Raw genomic sequence first — 18,611 nt, 5'->3', positions numbered from 1 at the left:
ATAGGTACACAAAGCAAAATTTGAACTTATGGATGGCAAAGGGGAGCGCTCTAAACACAATTTCAATTCGCACTCCTATTTGTTTGTATCTCTGAATGTACAATTTATTGAACCCTATTCTGCATATTCAGTAACTCTGCTGTTCATTACAGCCAAACCAAAATGACGACAAACATGGCTGCTGCTGTCAGTAAGGTTGCCAAACGTCTTCATGACTTACAATCTGACTGTAGTGAATCTGCTTCCCACAATTTGGAGTTCTTTAATCTGGCCTTAAAATCCTACTTATCCGTCCTTATGGCTGTCCAGAAGAAAGAGACCATTCAGGGACAAGGCCAACTTAATTGACAATCAAAACATCATTTGAGGGGCCAATAACTGTATTTTCTTCTTAGGTAGCATTGTCTCATTTATTTTCATCAGTGAATCTGGGCTAGACATTGAGCATATGTATGATTCATTTATATGATTAGAAGCTAAAACATCCTTATCCTAACATGTTATTAAAACAGTTTAACTCATGATTTCAATTCTTCATTTATTGTAATTTTTTGTTTTACTATAAAACACCCCTGACTCGTCATCAGATTTGATGGACCTGGAGGTTGATATGGAAGCCGTGACTATTGGTGTGTGACCTTCACAAAGAACGGTGACCTTGACCTCCCGAAAGGGTATCTGGTATCTGGACCTACGACGCTCTTAGGGTGAAAACAACGCCCTGTTTCCTGACCTCGTGGAAGAACATCACGTCATGGCGGGGCAGGAGGTCGACCTGGAGGCCGTTTGGGGCGGAGACGTTGAACTTCTGGAAGATCGATGCCGTGAAGATGAAAATCTCTGTCCGAGCCAGACTCTCCCCTATGCACGCCCTTTTGCCTGCGTTTGATCCCACGAGAAAGGCACGATTTGATTAGGTTATGTTATATGGTGTTTGATGGATAATTTAGATTTTAAAAGAATTATTGCGTTAAGAAAATATTATTTAAGGAAAATATGTTTTTTTAAGAAAATAACTATTTTAAGATTTTTTAAGAAAAAGTTTATTTTAAGAAAATAATTTTTTGAATTAAGAAAATGGTTATTTTAAGAAAATATGATTTTGTTTTGAAGAAAATTATTATTTTGAGATATTTTTTGTTGGTAAGAAATTAATTTTGGTTTAACGCAACTAATTTTTACAAATTAATTTTGAATTATAAAAATAATTCTTAAGAAAATTATTTTTTTCAAGATTATTATTTTAAGAAAATAATCTTGTTTTTAAGAAAATATTTTTTAAGATGGTAATTCTTTTAATGAAACAATTTTGTTGTTAAGTAAATAATTGTTCTAAGAATATAATTTTGTTTTTGTGGAAAGAAAAATACTTGAGGGTCCTGAGTTCAGTCTTACAGGGAGAGTTTGATTTGACTAAATTATAAATAAGGATATGATGGACATTCCACTGTTATTGGTTGCAGCCATGTAGCAAAGGGCGTGGGGGTTAGCGATCCCATTCTCATTGTGTTGTTGAGTAGCCCGGGTTCAGTCCCATGGGTCAGGTATTATTTGGCTATATTTCCTAAGCAATGACTTATGTATCTGGTGGTTGGTTGGCTATTGGGAGTTTCAGTTAGGGTAGAGATGTTTTGGTCTCATGTCTTAGGAAGCAATTGATGTACTTGACGGCCGGCGAACATTGTGGGTTGCAGACAATTTGAATATTATATATATATATTATATATATATATATATATATATACATATATATATATATATATATATATATATATAGATATGATATACATTATATATATATATATATATATATATCGTAATATATCTATATATATATGTTATATAATAATATTTTATTAATATTATATATATACATTATTATTAAAAATTATATATATATATATTATATAATATATCTATATAAATCTAATATATAAATTATTTTTTCGTAGATGAAACCTATTCATCAGGAACTATCCCACGGGGGCAATTGACTTGAAATTCAAGCTTCCAAAGGTTATGGTGTTCATTAGAAAGAAGTAAGAGGAGGTAAAGGGAAATAGTTTGTATAAAGAAGAGATACCACTTATTAATAGAGATAAAATTGTAATAAATAGATAAAAATGTATCAAAATGAAAGAAGAATAGGAGTAAGGTTGTAATGCATTGTAGTTATGGTTGAACTTCTGAAATTCAAATTGCACGACATGATCGTCTGGGATGCTGTTCCACAGCATCCCTGTTGAGGGATATGATTTTATCCCATTTCTGTTGATTAGTTACAGGGAGTTACAAGGATTAGGATGTCTCAAAGACTTGTTAGTCCATCCGAGAAGACATCATGTGCTCACTTATCCCTAGGAGCAGGTTTTACTGTTCATTCACAGTGTCCCAATGATTTTGTCTAGCTTTCTTTTAACTCTTCCACACTGTTACTATTTGCAACTTCTGGTGGCAGTTTATTCCAGGTGTCACATATCTTCTCTGTGAAGAAGTTCCCGCAATGAGATGTGTTGTATCTCTTCAGCTCTAGTCGATTGGTTGAGGTTGCAGCCCAACGGAAAAGGGCATGGGAGCTAGTAATCACATCCTAAAGAGGCTCCGAGAGACCCAGGGTCAGTCCCGCACGAGGGAAAGGCGGTGAATTATGTATACCTGGTGGTTGGGTGACTCACCTGTCCCAAAAGGCAGGAACCCCTCCTTCTTCATGACGAACTTCCCTTCGGGGGACAGCCATCTCTCAGGTAGGAAACGATGAGGCTCCTCCCAGTATCTCTCGTCGTGGTGAATGGCCATGGAGGCTGAGGTCACTAGGGTATCCTGAAGAAGCACATAAGGTCAGCAAAAAGATCCTTTGAATAAATATTTAATCAGTTGTCAATGAAAAGTACAGGCATAGGTCTTAGGTCATGACCTTGTTAAAGTGTAGTGGAATCCTGTTCGCAGAGAGCGTAGTGGTTTTCATCATTAAACTAAAAATAAAATCAGCATTTAGCCCAAATTTTCACCATCTGTGGGCCAGCATATAGTTGGATCATAGGTCATCCTTACTAAAGCGTAGTAGGGCTTTGTCCATGACCCGTGACCTAGGATCTTTACTGTAGGAGGCTAAAGCGTAGTAGAGCTTGGTTCATTATCTGTGACCTAGGATCTTTACCGTAAGGAGTCTTGTACACAGGACTCCTTTAGATAAAAAATATAATCAGTTTCCAATCCCAATTTTCATCACCAGGGGGTTAAAGTACAGCCATAGGTCATCATAGTTCATGATCTGTGACCTAGGACCTTTATCTTAGATCATGCCCTGTGACCTAGGACCTTTACCTTTGGAATCCTGTATCCGGAAAGTGTTGTGTCCTTCACGGCCGAATGAGCGACGCCAATGTTGGTCAAGGAGGATTTTCTCAGGACTTCATTGACTACGGCCTCTGTGTAAGGCATACTGGAAGAAAGAGACTCGACATTCACTACTTTTGGTAAGTGTGACATCAAGATAGACAAATCCTTGAGCTGAGAGCTCTTCTGTTTTGTATTTTGAAGCACGAAGTTTTGTTGCTTAGTATTGTGAAGCACAAAGGTTTGTTGTTTTGTATTTTGAAGCTCAAAGCTTTGCTGTTTTGTATAGTGAAGCACAAAGGTTTTCTGTTTGGAATGGTGAAGCACAAAGCTTTGCTGTTTTGTATTTTGAAGCACAAAGCTCTTCTATTTTGTATTTTGAAGCACAAAGCTTTGGTGTTTTGTATTTTGAAGCACAAAGCTTTGCTGTTTTGTATTTAGAAGCCCAACCCTGCTGTTTTGTATTCTAAAGCACAAGGCTTTGCTGTTTAGTATCTTGAAGCTTAAAGTTTTACTGTTTTGTGTTTAGAAACCCAACTCTTTGCAGTTTCGTTTTCTAAGACTCATGGCATTGCTGTTTTGTATTGTGAAGCTCAAAACGTAGAAGTTTTTGTATTCTGAAACCCCAAGCTTTGCTGTTTTGTATTTAGAAGCACAAAGTTTGATGTTTTATGATTGGAAGAGCAGAATCTGATTGTTTTGTATTACGAAGCACAAAACATTTCTTCTCATATTTCTTTTTAATTCATATTACAAAACACAGCAAAGCATTGTGCGTCAAAATACAACACAGTAATACTTTGAGCTGAAAAATACAAAACAGCAAAGCTTTTGGCTTCAAAATACAAAACAACAATGCTATATGTACAGCAAAGGTTTTAGTTGTTTTCCTATATACAAACCAGCAAACTTTGTGCTTCAAAATACAAAACAGTAAAGCTTTGTACTTTTAAATACAAAGTAACAAAGCTTTGAACTTCAACATACAAAACAACAAAGTTTTGAGCTTCAACATACAAAACAATAAAGCTTCATGCTTCTAAATGCAAAACAGCAAAGCTTTGAGCTTCAGCATACTAAACATGTGAGCTTTGAGCTTCAACATACAAAACATAACCCCTTTTGTACATCAACATACAAAACATCAAAGCTTTGTTCTTCTAAATACAAAACCATGAAGCTTCGTTCTTCTAAATACAAAACAGCAGAGCTTTGTACTTCAAAATAGAAAACAGTAGAGCTTTGTTCTTTAACATACACAGCAGCAAAGCTTTGTTCTTCTAAATATAAAACAGCAAAGCTTTGTTCTTCTAAATACAAAACATTGAAGCTTTGTTCTTCTAAATACAAAACAACAAAGCTTTGTTCTTCTAAATACAAAACAGTGAACCTTCATTCTTCTAAATACAAAACAGCAAAGATTTGTACTTCAAAATACAAAACAGTAGAGCTTTGTTCTTTAACATACACAACAGCAAAGCTTTGTATTTCAAAGTACAAAAACAGCAAAGCTTTGTTCTTTAACATCAAAAACAGCAAAGCTTTGTTCTTCAACATACAAAACAGCAACGCTTCGAGCTTGAAAATACAAAACAACAATGCTTTATGCTTCAAAATACAGAACCATCAACGCCTTAGACTTCACAAGAGACAAATCTCAAACAATACCTCTGACGGTCCTCGAGCGTTGGCAAGACATCTTTCTGCAGGACCTTGTCAATTTCCTGCTGGAGCTTCCTTTGCACGTCGGGAAACGCAGCCATGTGCAGGACGAGCCACTTCATGGTATAGGTCGTCGTGTCTGATCCAGCAGAGAACATGTCGAAGATGAGGTACCTCAGGTCAGCGACTGTGGGACGATGAAGAGATGTTACGCAAAGTCCTGTACATACAGATTGCTATTATGGCTTGGGTATAGAAGTCTAAGTAATAGTTGAGAGTAATCTTTACTCATGTCAAGTTCCAGTTTCTAGTAATAGTCACAAGTAGTCTTCTTACTCCAGTTTCCAGGAAGAGTCACAAGTAGTAATACGACTAAGCCAGTTTCCAGTAATAGTCACGAGAGTCTTACCTTTCAAGTTTCCAGTTAGTCACAAGAAGTCTTACTTTTCATGTTTCCAGTAAGAGTCACAAGTCTTACGAAACTTTTCCAGTAATAGTCACAAGAAGTCTTACTTTTCAAGTTTTCAGTAAGAGTCACAAGAAGTCTTATATTTAAAGAGTCCAGCAAGTGTCACAAGTAGCCTTAAGACTCCAGTGTCCAGTAAAGAGTCACAAGTAGTCTTATGAATCTAGTTTCTAGTAAGAGACAAAAGTAGACATAGAATTCAAATTTATAGTAAGAGTCACAAGCAGCCGTATGACTCCAGTTCCTGGTGACAGTCACAAAGAAGTCTTCCGGCTCCAACTTCCAGAAATAGTCACAGAGTCTTACCACTCTTATTAATAAGTCTTACCACTCCAGGTTCCATTCTCCTGTGTCTTATTCTTCATCTCGATCAAGTAAGCATCTATCAAATCCTTTGGGTCATCAGGATTCAGGTTCATCTGATGTTCTTCAATCAGCTCCTGAAAAAGAGGCGATGGTTGTGATCAAAGCAGAAGGAAAAATTGTTACTGTTTACTGCCAAGAAGTCATCGACCATTGCACTGTGAATAATTGCGGGAATTAAATGATTTATGGCGTAATTTAATGGAAAAATTGTGTATTAAATTCAAAATATTAAAATCAGAGTATCAGGGAATGTCAGCCCTGTAGTTTCGTGCCCAGACAACTGCTTGAATAGTCACCCCCACTGACCTTAAGAATTGTATTAGGTTAAATTACACTCCTATTAAAAGAATTAAGGCTTATTATTCAAAATTACAATCTCCTATACGGAGCTTAGCCAAGGTATTCGTAGAGCCTGGTCATTGACACAAATCACTATTTATTATTGTTTGAGTTTTCTCATTATTTCACTTATATTTATCAGGTCATCATTACAATCTACTTAAGAATTAGAAGTGGTACAGTCACTCAAAAATGTTTTGCAACATGTTCCAGAGGGTATTGCGAACGGCGCGTGAAAAATCCGTATTGTGTAGAATGTTGAAGCATTTTCAGAAATATCGCTCATGATGGCAGGTTTAAAGGAGTCAAATAAAAAATTCTACTTATTCATCCACTCAATTCTTATAGGAGTAAATTCAGAGACATTCTTCTTCATACATAAATAACCCAGTGGAAAAGTATAGGCAGAAAATCTGGTAACATCCAAAGGATATTTAGTGGCAGTGAGAGAGAGAGAAAACAAATGATTAAATAAAGGAATTATAATAATGATGAAGAAAGAAAGAAATGAATTATAATAATGACAGAGAGAAAAAAATTTGTTTAAGGGAAACGGAAGGTAATTTCTATAATGGACCAGTTGTGTCTGTGGTGGTTTTTTGCGTTTATGACAGAGTTGCCATGTGTCGCTATTATACGCTGCTGTTCGAAAAGTTTTGATGTTGCAAAACATATTAGAGCAACTGTACCTACCAATAAATTAGAATATCAACAGAACATATTCCTATCCCTTTAGAATCCTTTCACTTTTTAACAAGTTTTATTCACAAAGTCAGTGTGACTTTTATTCAACAATTTTTTATCCATTGTCTTTCAAAATATTTATCTTTCACATAATTACATCTATCCAAAATTACCAATGGACCAGATTTGTCAGCTTTCATCAAGTGTATGTTTTTATATTCTAATTGAGTTGAAGTTAGCAATAGATTTTTGGGCAATTTAGAATGCCTCTATATGTATATGTATATGATATGTAGTATATACATATATATAATAATATATGTGTATATATAAGATGCTCCTGTGAATACGAACGAAGTACGTTCAGGACTGGTGTTCATATCTTGATTTGTTCTGAAGTCCAGTTTTAATAATACAAAAGATATTTGAAACTTAAATACAAGAATGAAGCCAATTATGATAATAATAGGCTACAGTAACCTACAGTTTTAATTTATGATCACATTCGTCTTATGTGTGTGTATATATATATTCGCTTTTGTGATAACAACACTTTTCACTTCACTTACAAAGATCAAATGAATATCCACCAATAACTTAAATGCACTTGTATTCAAACCTTATACACTTAACAAGTCAACTACATTTAGTTTGACACTTAAAAAAAGGACAGTCAGATAGAGACAGATGGATAGCCATCTATCAATCAACATTCAGGGGAATTTCTTACGTCAAAATACTTGAAAAACTTCTCCTCCGCTGCCTTCCCAACATCGAGTTTGAACCATCTGCGGAACACAGACTTAGGGATGAAGTACTGGAGCCAGGAAAACATGTCTGCGATGGTGGCGCTGTCGAAACTATCGTTGATGAGTGTCATCAACTGCTGGAGGTCCTTGTGTCGTGGGTCCTCGCTTCCGAATTGCTTGTCTGGGATGGGATTGAGTAGAACTCACTAACAAATATATATATATATATATATATATATATATATCTATATATATATATATATAAATATATAGTCTTTAAGTTTTAATTAAACAAATAAGGTAACATGTTCTTCATTATTGATGTCAAAACTTAACCCTTGTTGAAGGATGGCAAATAATACTTTGATAAGGACTCTTGAGAACTGAAGATTGGAATGATGAAACTATATATTTACTAATTTTTGCTTTCATATATAAATACCACAAACTTGTGTATCTCTCTCTTTTTCTCTCTCCTGCTCAGATATTAGTGGGTGACTCTAAATCCTGAGTAGAAGAGAATAAAGACTAACACAGGCCTTATTTCTGTGTAACCACAGAAGGATTTCATCTCTCTCTCTCTCTCTCTCTCTCTCTCAGAAGTCAGTGGTGAAAGTCTTTCCCTTCTGGACAGAAGAGAAAACAAGCTCTTTGCTGTCTTGTTGTCGCGGTGATTTCTGAGAAAACGACCAGTTTTACCACAAAGTACCCCTTATATTTTTTCAGACGACTAACCAGCAACCATCTTCCAGATGATGTTGATAATGGCCGTGTTGAGAGCAGATGTGATCTCCACTTCCTTCCCGGCGTCTCTTTCCAGGGCTTCCAGAACCACTGGAACCTGTTCGTGCATGGCCGTGATCAGACTGGCCTTGCCCATACCCAGGTCTCTCAGCTGACGGAGCGTGAATCTCCTGTTGGTGTGCCAGGGGGCGCCGTTTGTCATGACTATTCCTGTAGACGGAGACGTGATTGTGAAATTATTATTATTATTATTACTAGCAGACATTATAAATGCATCCATCTTAGGGGTCCCCACTATAAGCCTGCCAAGTTTCATGCACATTGGACAAGCCGTTTGGCCGTGATTGAATGACAGACGGACGGACAGACATAATGCCCAGTATAGTAAGCCCAGTATAGTAAGATTATTATTGAGGGAGCAGACCTTCTTTGATACATGTTTTGTTTTAAAATAATGGCAGTTTTCAACAAATTAATCTTATACAGGGTCTTTCAACGAATTAATCTTATACACGGTCTTTTCAATTTCTTCCGATAATTCGTTTGTCTGACTCAGCTAGGTTGTTGAGTAGAATTCCAATATTCATATTTGTCATAATTTGGATATTTGTCAAAAACATTTGATCAAACAGATATAAGCAAAATATATAGTGAAGTATTTTTGATTAGATATTTTTGACAAATATCCTAATTATGACAAATATGAATATTGGAATTTTACTCAACAACCTAGCTGAGTCAGACAAACGAATTATCAGAAGAAATTGAAAAGACCTTGTATAAGATTAATTCGTTCAAAACTGCTCCTATTTCCAAAAAAACATTATTTTATTTTTTGGTCTATCACGGTCCTCCAATTCGACTGGGTGTTATCTATTGTGTAGGGTTCCGGGTTGCATCCTGTCTCCTTAGGAGTCCATCACTTTTCTTACTATGTGCGCCGTTTCTAGGATCACACTCTTCTGCATGAGTCCTGGAGCTACTTCAGCCACTAGTTTTTCTAGATTCCTTTTCCGGGATCTTGGGATCCCTGGTCTATTATTATTTTTATTATTATTATAAATTATTATTATTTTTTGGTTCATCACAGTCCTCCAATTCGACTGAGTGTCATTTTCAGTGTGGGGTTCCGGGTTGCATCGTGCCTCCTTAGGAGTCCATCACTCTTCTTACTATGTGCGCCGTTTCTAGGATCACACTCTTCTGCATGAGTCCTGGAGCTACTTCAGCCTCTAGTTTTTCCAGATTCCTTTTCAGGGATCTTGGGATCGTGCCTAGTGTTCCTATGATTATGGGTACAATTTCCACTGGCATATCCCATATCCTTCTTATTTCTATTTTCAGATCTTGATACTTTTCCATTTTTTCCCTCTCTTTCTCTTCAACTCTGGTGTCCCATGGTATTGCGACATCAATGAGTGATACTTTCTTCTTGATTTTGTCAATCAACGTCACGTCTGGTCTATTTGCACGCATCACCCTATCTGTTCTGATACCATAGTCCCAGAGGATCTTTGCCTGATCGTTTTCTATCACTCCCTCAGGTTGGTGCTCGTACCACTTATTACTGCAAGGTAGCTGGTGTTTCTTGCACAGGCTCCAGTGGAGGGCTTTTGCCACTAAATCATGCCTCTTTTTGTACAGGTTCTGTGCAAGTGCCGGACATTCGCTTGCTATGTGGTTTATGGTCTCATTTTTCGTATAGCACTTCCTACATATGGGAGAGATGTTATTTCCATCTATCGTTCTTTGGATATATCTGGTTCGTAGGGCCTGATCTTGTGCCGTTGTTATCATTCCTTCAGTTTCCTTCTTGAGCTCTCCCCTCTGTAACTATTGCCATGTATCATAGCTGGCTAGTTCCTTAGTCTGTCTCATGTATTGTCCGTGCATTGGTTTGTTGTGCCATTCCTCTGTTCTGTTTGTCATTCTCCTGTCTGTATATTTCTGGGTCTTCATCTACTTTTATCAGTCCTTCTTCCCATGCACGCTTGAGCCACTCGTCTTCACTGATTTTCAGATATTGCCCCAGTGCTCTGTTCTCGATGTTGACGCAGTCCTCTATGCTTAGTAGTCCTCTCCCTCCTTCCTTTCATGTTATGTATAGTCTGTCCGTATTTGCTCCTGGGTGTAGTGCTTTGTGTATTGTCATATGTTTCCTCGTTTTCTGGTCTATGTTGCGAAGTTCTGCCTTCGTCCATTCGACTATTCCTGCGCTGTATCTGATTACTGGCACTGCTCATGTATTATGGTTTTTATCGTATTTCCAGCGTTGAGTTTTGACTTGAGTATCGCCTTGAGTCTCTGCATATATTCTTTCCTGATCGTGTCCTTCATCTCTTGGTGTGTTATGTCCCCTCCTTCCATTATTCCCAAGTATTTGTATCCCGTCTTGTCTATGTGTTTGATGTTGCTCCCATCTGGTAGCTTTATCCCTTCAGTCCTTGTTGCTTTGCCCATTTGTATGATTTCCTTGATGCTCTTACCATACAGCTTGATGTCGTTCATGAACATCAGATGATTAATTCTGTTGCCTCTTTTCTTGAGTTGGTACTCAGAATCCGTCTTCTTCAGTACTTTTGTCATGGGAATCACGGCTACTACAAAGAGAAGTGGGGACAGTGAGTCGCCCTGGAAGATCCCTCTCCTGATATTAACCTCTGCGCATTGTATTTTTGAGGAAGCTGATGATGGTGTTTTCCTCTGCCCCATATATTTTCAGGCATTCTATTAGCCATGTGTGTGGTATCATGTCGAAGGCTTTCTTATAGTCATCCATGCCATGCTTAGGTTGGTTTTCCTTCTCTTAATGTTCTTCATTACCATTTTGTCTATCAGGAGCTGGTCTTTTGTGCCCCTACACTTCCTTCTGCAACCTTTCTGTTGGTGGGGGATGGTGATTATATCATCTAGGTAGTTGTATAGCCTTTCGCTGATGATACCTGTTAGTAACTTCCACATTATTGGTAGACAGGTGATAGGCCTGTAGTTACTGGCTATATTTCCCTTATTCTTGTCTTTCTGGACTAAGGATGTTCTTCCTGTGGTCATCCATTTGGGCGCATGGTGATTTGTGATACAATGCTGGAGTAGGGCCTTGAAGTTTTTGAGTCAGTACCCATGGACTTTATCGGGACCTGGGGCTTTCCAGTTGGGCATTTTCTCTAGTTGGTGTCGTGATATCAGTGAAGCTTTGTTTTATTCTCCCTGTTTCTTCTGCCTTGACTTCCTGGAGCCATGTTGCATGTTTGTTGTCTGATACTGGATTGCTCCATATGTTTTCCCAGAGTCTCTTACTTGGTTCGGCTTCAGGAATTTCTTGGTGGTTGTCTTCCCCTCTTAGTTGGCTGTATAGTCTTTTCTGGTTGGTTCCGAATAGTTTGTTTTGTTGGTATCCCTTATTCCTGTTCATGTACCATTGGATCTTATGTGCTTTGGCCTTAAACCTCTGTTTTACATCTTCTATTGTGTTGTTTAGTCCCCTCTCCTGTACTTTGTATTTCTTGTTCAGTTCTTCCCTTGTTTTCTTGCTTCTTAGCCTTTTTTCTGCCATCTCTTTCAGTTTACTTAAGTCAGATCTCATCACCATGATTTGCTTTTCCAGGCGCCTTTTCCAAGGCGGTTGCTGTTTTTGTTTCTGTTTGGTTGGTTGTGCTGGTGGTGTTGGTGTTCGTATCCCCATCAGTTCTGCTACTAATCTTGTTCCTGCTTATGTCAAGTTATTTGTTTTTGTGATATTGGTGGTGTGCATTAGTCTCATTATTTCATTGACCTCACTTGTTTTCTCCCTTAATTTCTTGGTGTTGTAGGCTTTCATGAAGGGGATCTTTGTTCTCTCTGTGTCTGGCTTCATCCATTGTCTGATCTTTTCTACCCATTCCGTCCTCTCTGTTACTTCGTCGGTGTTTCTTCGTGTATTGTTATTTGATACCTCATCATCCCTGTCGTCTTCTGTGGCATCGTCTCTCAATGTAATTCTTCTTGTAATTCTTTGCCGTGTGTCATTTCCCTTTCCAGTTCCTCTCTTTCTGTTGGGGGAGAGCCAGTTCTTTTTCTTTATGCTTCTTACTTGGTCTGCCAGCCTCTGCTCTGTTTGGGGGGTGTTATTCCTCTCATTCCAGATGTTGACCAACCTTCTTCTATGTCCTCTCTCCGTGCTTCTGATGTAGCATCTCCATATTTCCATATTTTCTTCTCTTGTCCATTTCTTCCTCTGGTTTGCTTCTGTAGCTCCAGTCTCTGGTTGTTGGTTACTGTCGTTGTGGTGGTCAGTTGCTGGATGACGACCTTCAAGTACCTGACCGTCTTTCCTTTCAATTGGGCTGAATACCTGGCTGCCGGACGAAGCTCCTCTGTTGCCAGAGGTTCCATTTACGTCGTTGTCATTTATTTAATTCTTCATTTCTTTCCATCATTGCTGAATTTTGCTATTTAACCCATAGCTGGACCCTACCCCATCAGGAATAGATACTCATTTACAGCTGAGTAGACTGAGGAAATTATGGTAAAGATACTTTCCCGAGGAATCAACGCCGAGGAGAGTGGTCACCCATCCAATGGCTGACCAGCCCCAATGTTGCTTAACCAGTCAACTGAGGATTATTATTATTATTATTATTATCATTATTATTATTATTATTAGAAGATGAACTCCTATTCATATGGAACAAGCACACCACAGGGACCATGGACTTGAAATTCAAGCTTTCAAAGAATATTATGGTGTTTATTTCGAAAGGAGTAACGGAAGGTAATAGGACATACAGGTAATAGGACATACAGAAAGATGAGAAATCTGTTATTTGGAAAGATGATTTAATAAATAAGTAGACAAAGATGTGAGTAAATGATCTAAAGTATTAAAACTAATATCAAGTGATTAGATCAGTCTGTCAAACCAAGCACCTGGGTGGGGTGATTGGGTGACAAGATAAAGAGAAACACAAAATAAGGGAGATGAAGTATAAAGATTAAAGGTGGAAATGATAGAAAAACCACATCAGTTACACTCAAGTGGTTGAAGAGCAAGATTGAAGCAAAGTAAAAGTCTTAGAAACAAAAAGGGTGCAGTTATGGGCCGTGGGGACGCCGCAAGCACTGAAGACCTCTTCCTGTTACATTTTTTGGTAAATGTGCAACAGATAAGGACATAACTTATTGTTAAAGCTTAAAGGAGAGAATGTGAAACTGATTACAATAACTGACCCTTTCATACACAATACCCATAGCAGGGTAGTGCCGTCAGTGCACCTCAGACACAGTGCACTGTAGGCATTGCTTAAGGTTCTTGTCACAGTCCCTTCGGCCCCTAGCTGCAACCTCTTTCAGTCCTTTTACTTTGTCTCCATTCTTCCATCTTACTTTCCACCATCTTCCAGCAATTGTTTCATGGTCCCAGTGTGAGGTTTTCCACACGTTACACCTTTGTAAACTTTTCCTCTTAATTTCTCTTTCAGCGCAGAATGACCACCCAGGTCCCGGCACTTGTTTTATTTTCTATTCTTTCTTTCATACCAAACGACTTTGTGACAGAACCTACAATACAGAATGAAATTAAAACCTAATAGCTTGAATAACCAGCGAGTTATTTAAGGCCAAACCCCAGTATAGTTACAGCATAATGCTTTCACTCACCGAGGATCTCTCCAGAGTCGTCAGTCATCGAGGGCAGGTAAGGCCTGTTGACGAATTCTGCGTTGCCAAACATCTGTTTGCAGATGCCGTAGTCGTGGACGAACACCTGCACCTGTGTTCCGAATTTCCACCTGAAAGACATTTGTTATTGAAATATATATATATATAATATATATATATATATATAATATATATATAGATATATATATATATATATATATATATTATATATATATCTATATATATATATATATATATATATAATATATAATATATATATAATATAAGGCTTTAACTACTGACTGAGAGATAGGTCAAAGTTATGTAGGTCTAGGGTGAATAGAAAGTGAATTTTCATTTGCAAATTGGAAAGTATTTGAGTATATAAGCCAACAAAATGTCTTTCCCAAAAGGAGTCCTCAACTTTATTCCTTTTCGTCTTTTGTCGAGGTCCTTTTTTGACCCACTTTTGTCCTCTGGCCCCCTAAAAAGTGACAAAAAGCTGTGACTTATGTCAGTGACATCTAAAACCTATTGTTATTATTATTATTGCTTCAAAGCGTTCTACTTATTTTATTTGGAGAAGATACTAATTAAACTTACAAATAGATGTCGCCAAATTGTTTCTGCATATCCTTTAGCTGTTCATCGATGTACTTGCCATCACGTGGGATGTGTCCTATTAGGGGCAGTCCCCATTTCCCTAAAGAAGACAAAGAATTATTGCTATTAAACATAATATACATATTTATACAGAACATATAGTGCTCTTGTGCATGTGTGTGTGTAAATGCACATTTGAATGTAGCTCTGCGAGTCTTCTGTTTCCATTTTTCGTAGGTTTAAAATCATAAATCAAGTAATAGACACAAAGTTATCCATATGCAAAGGATGACGCCAGTAAACTAGATCACGAGAAGGTTATTGGGAACTGATAGAAATAAAGAAATAAAGTGACACTTCAAAAAGGATTCCTCAAAATGTGGAGTGCTTCATGGTGGGGAGCTGTGAGTCCAAATAGTTGTCTAGTACCACAGGGTCAGTCAGTGCAGGTTCGGGCAGAGAGAATCCTGATTGGGGGTCCTATAGGGATACCATCTTTTTGGGTACCCACATGCCCCCCGGGGTTGGTGAAGGATGCCTTCTTTGCTTAAATCACGGGAGGAGATCCCAGGGTGTCCTAAGGGAAGCCCAAATGAGGGATAGACTTGATCCTATACATAGACAAGAAAAAAATGCGCCGAAGGTTCTTCGGCACAGTCGAGTTTTGTGTACAGCGTATAATGCTGTATGAAACTCTCAGCCGCGGCCCAGTGGTGGCCTGTGTGCCAGCTGCACGATCATGGCTAAATTTAACCTTGAATAAAATAAAAACTACTGTGGCTAGAGGGCTGCAATTTGATATGTTTGATGATATGTAGGTAAATGATCAACATAGCAATTTGCAGCCCTCTAGCCTCAGTAGGTTTTAAGATCTGAGGATAGACATGTAGCTATTTCAATAGTTTTCTTTTACAGAAAACCAAAATCGATGGTTTCATTCACAGGTACATAAATAAACAAGAACTATGAATGGGTAATAATACATTTACAATTAACTTCTGTATTTAACGATAAATAATTTCTTAACTGCACTCTTCCTATGGCTTGTTAATTAAGCAACATAGGCCTATGGATTAGGCCTATAGCAGCCGGAATACCTATCTCATTGTATGAGGGATACAGCTCTCACTTCTGTTATCATTAAACTTTAGGAAAAATTGATAATTATTTATTTACATATACTGTGATTAAGTGCGTTGTCTCAATCTGAACTAATGCTAAACTTGATTAGGTTACCTCTCTCTCTCACTCTCTCTAAGAAAATTTTTTCTCTCAAAGTTATAGAGTATGCTGCCTTCTTCTCCGAGTCCTTAAAGAACTCTCTCTAATAAGCATATATTTTCTCGCAAGGATGAAGATTAGGTTACATTCTCTAAGTAGTAATGAAAATAATTTAAATTCCGGCGCCTCAGTGGCGTGGTTGGTATGGTGTTGGCGTCCCAACTCGGTGGTCGCGAGTACGATTCTCGGCCATTCCACTGAAGAGTGAGAGACGTGTATTTCTGGTGATAGAAGTTCACTCTCGAAGTGGTTCGGAAGTCACGTAAAGCCGTTGGTCCCGTTGCTGGATAACCACTGGTTCCATGCAACGTAAAAACACCATACAAACAAAAAGCAAACAAAATAATTTCTCTCTCTCTCTCTCCTTACCTGGTGGGAGACCAGCTGGCTTCGTGAAGAACGCCCAAGCAGTCACCAAGATGATCGTCAGAACAAGAAGTGTTTCAGTCAACATTTTCTATTCTCTTTTAACTGAAACGGAGAATAATTGAATCTGTATTAGTAGTTATATTTTGTTAATAAGTTTTTTCATTTTTCAGTTATGTTAATTATTGAGTCCTTTTACAGTTATATTTTGTTAATTATTCTTTCATACTTCAGTTATTTCATTAGTTATTCGGTCATAATTCTGTTTTATTTTTATAACTTTCGTCACTTTCCATTATATTAAATATTCCGCCCTTTTTCAGTTATGTTTTGTTAATTATTTTCTTTAATTTTCATTCATAATTTTAGTTATATTTTGTTAATTATTCTGTCATTTTCCTGTTATAATATATATTTTTTTAATATTCAGCCATCTTGCCGTTATATTTTGTTGAATATATCACCATTTTGCTGTTATATATTTTTAATTATTGAGACATTTGGCAGTTACATAATGTTGAATACATCACCATTTTGCAGTTACATAATGTTGAATATATCACCATTTTGTAATTATATTTTCTTAATTATTCGGTCAATTTCTCAACAAGAATATCAGCCGTTAATAACAAATACTCACGTGTAATAATTTGCAGTGACCTTGTTAATAAAAAGCGTTCCGTGTACGGCTTCTGGCACTCCTTCGACTGTGTAATATTTCTTGGACTGGGGAAAGGGACACCCTTACTGAATGAATCATGAATGATCCCATTGTCTTATTTGCGTTGTTTACAACCTGCCCAAACATCGTACGGCAACGCGCCTGCCAGACGCATCGCCCCTGTAGATGCACTATCACATGATAAGGCTTAAAGTATCTGTATAAGAGTATTACGACGTGGAGAAGTGGCTTTAAAATGATTGTTTTTTTTTTCTCATTCTACATCCTGTAATTTAAATGTCATGATGCATAACAGTTTTAGAACAACGAAAATGAGTTTTTTTTTTTTTTCTTGTATGGTGTGTGGTGTAAAACAGCTTCGTCATCGTGACTGCTGTATTAAAGCCAGTGGATTTGCCACTGTTGATAACGGGCTTAATTCTTTTCGTTTGGTTGTTGTGGAACCTATATATTTCAAGTCACTGTGAATGTGCGAAGATCAGAGGATATTTGCCAGTAATGTGCTGAATCATTTTATGACAATTATCCTCTCCAATTTCCTCGTCTTTAAAAAGGATTTTGTTACTCTACTTACACGGTTCTCTGCTGATATTGAAGCTGTATGGATGTATATTATTGTTGACAGTTGGCGCTATATATATAATATGTTCTAAATATGCCGCTAAATGTTTCTCCATAAAGCAGACATAACCTTGCATATAGGTAGTACACACAATGATCATGCCCAGGTTTACACACTAAAACAGTAAATTAATTTAGTTTTGATGTGGTTTCATGACTTTAGTTATATTCATCTCATGAAACACTTTTGAAAGAGGAGTACCTCAAGGAAGTGTTAGTTCATATTCATCTTCATCTTATGAAACACTTAAGGAGAAGGGTGTGTTAAATGTGTGCTGTCCAAGAGAATGCTTTCGATTTGTGTTTACGTTTTGTTTGAAATGTACGTTTAGAGTTCAAAAGAACGCTCCCTATTTGTTTACATTGGATATATAATTGAAAAATTACGTATTTCATTACTAAATATTGCTAAACATTCCTTACATGACAATTGTAGTGTGTGTTTAATCAAGTAAATTGTGTTTTTGTCGCAAAACATATTGTTTTCCCCTTTGCTGAGATGATGCCTTTGAAATTTGCCCATCCCCTGTTCCTTTTCACCCACACCCTGTGCTGTGTCGTATTTATGCCCTCCCTTTTTCAGTTTATTGCTATTTTTATATAGAGACTGTAAATTGTACCAATTGGTCTATGTATCTTGTCTGCACCATTTCTGTGAATTTTGAGTGCACTGAGATTTATCAAAAAAAGAACTGTGGAACCTGTTGAATTTCTTGTGAGAGAAATAAAGTTCTCGAGTACGCTACGATTTTCCTTCTCTCCCGTGAGAAATTTGAGGATTCGCGGATATAATGTCTCACGTAGACGGGCCAGTGGCCCACACTAATCTACAGGGTAGCTACCTCAAGGAGGTGTATTAGGTCCAATCCTATTTCCGTCCACACGACTAGATCGTCAGTCTACTGAGAAGACAATGGGTCATGCTCAAGCTGTTTGCTGATGATACCCAATTTTATTTTTTACATCTACATCTGAGAGTCAAATGAAGAACTAAATTGTATTTGTACCATCATCAAGGAATGGATGACGTAATCAGTTGAAATAGACATGAAATAAAACTGAGTTTATGTTGGAAGGA

At 37.4% G+C, this 18,611-nt stretch overlaps 1 protein-coding gene across 2 annotated transcripts; it reads right to left on the bottom strand.

Moving 5' to 3' along the window:
• Positions 1–518: 518 nt before the first annotated feature.
• Positions 519–17,011, bottom strand: LOC135219975 (cytochrome P450 2L1-like). 2 transcript variants are annotated; one of them, XM_064257230.1, is made up of 11 exons: positions 16,871–17,010; positions 16,234–16,335; positions 14,584–14,683; positions 13,981–14,111; positions 8,338–8,556; positions 7,584–7,783; positions 5,793–5,904; positions 5,005–5,185; positions 3,325–3,442; positions 2,676–2,820; positions 519–879 (listed from the first exon to the last, which is right to left on the bottom strand). In XM_064257230.1, exons 2-11 carry the CDS (start codon positions 16,316–16,318, stop codon positions 692–694), a joined length of 1,479 nt encoding a protein of 492 aa, XP_064113300.1. In that variant the 5' UTR covers positions 16,319–16,335; positions 16,871–17,010; the 3' UTR covers positions 519–691. The 2 variants fall into 2 exon arrangements, with proteins under 2 accessions (XP_064113300.1, XP_064113301.1); XM_064257231.1 differs by lacking the exon at positions 8,338–8,556 and having other exon boundaries at positions 16,871–17,011.
• Positions 17,012–18,611: the final 1,600 nt, after the last annotated feature.

Source organism: Macrobrachium nipponense, chromosome 1, assembly GCF_015104395.2.
Source record: "Macrobrachium nipponense isolate FS-2020 chromosome 1, ASM1510439v2, whole genome shotgun sequence".
In the NCBI taxonomy this organism is placed as follows: Eukaryota; Metazoa; Arthropoda; class Malacostraca; order Decapoda; family Palaemonidae; genus Macrobrachium; species Macrobrachium nipponense.
This window is presented reverse-complemented; position numbering and strand designations above follow the sequence as displayed.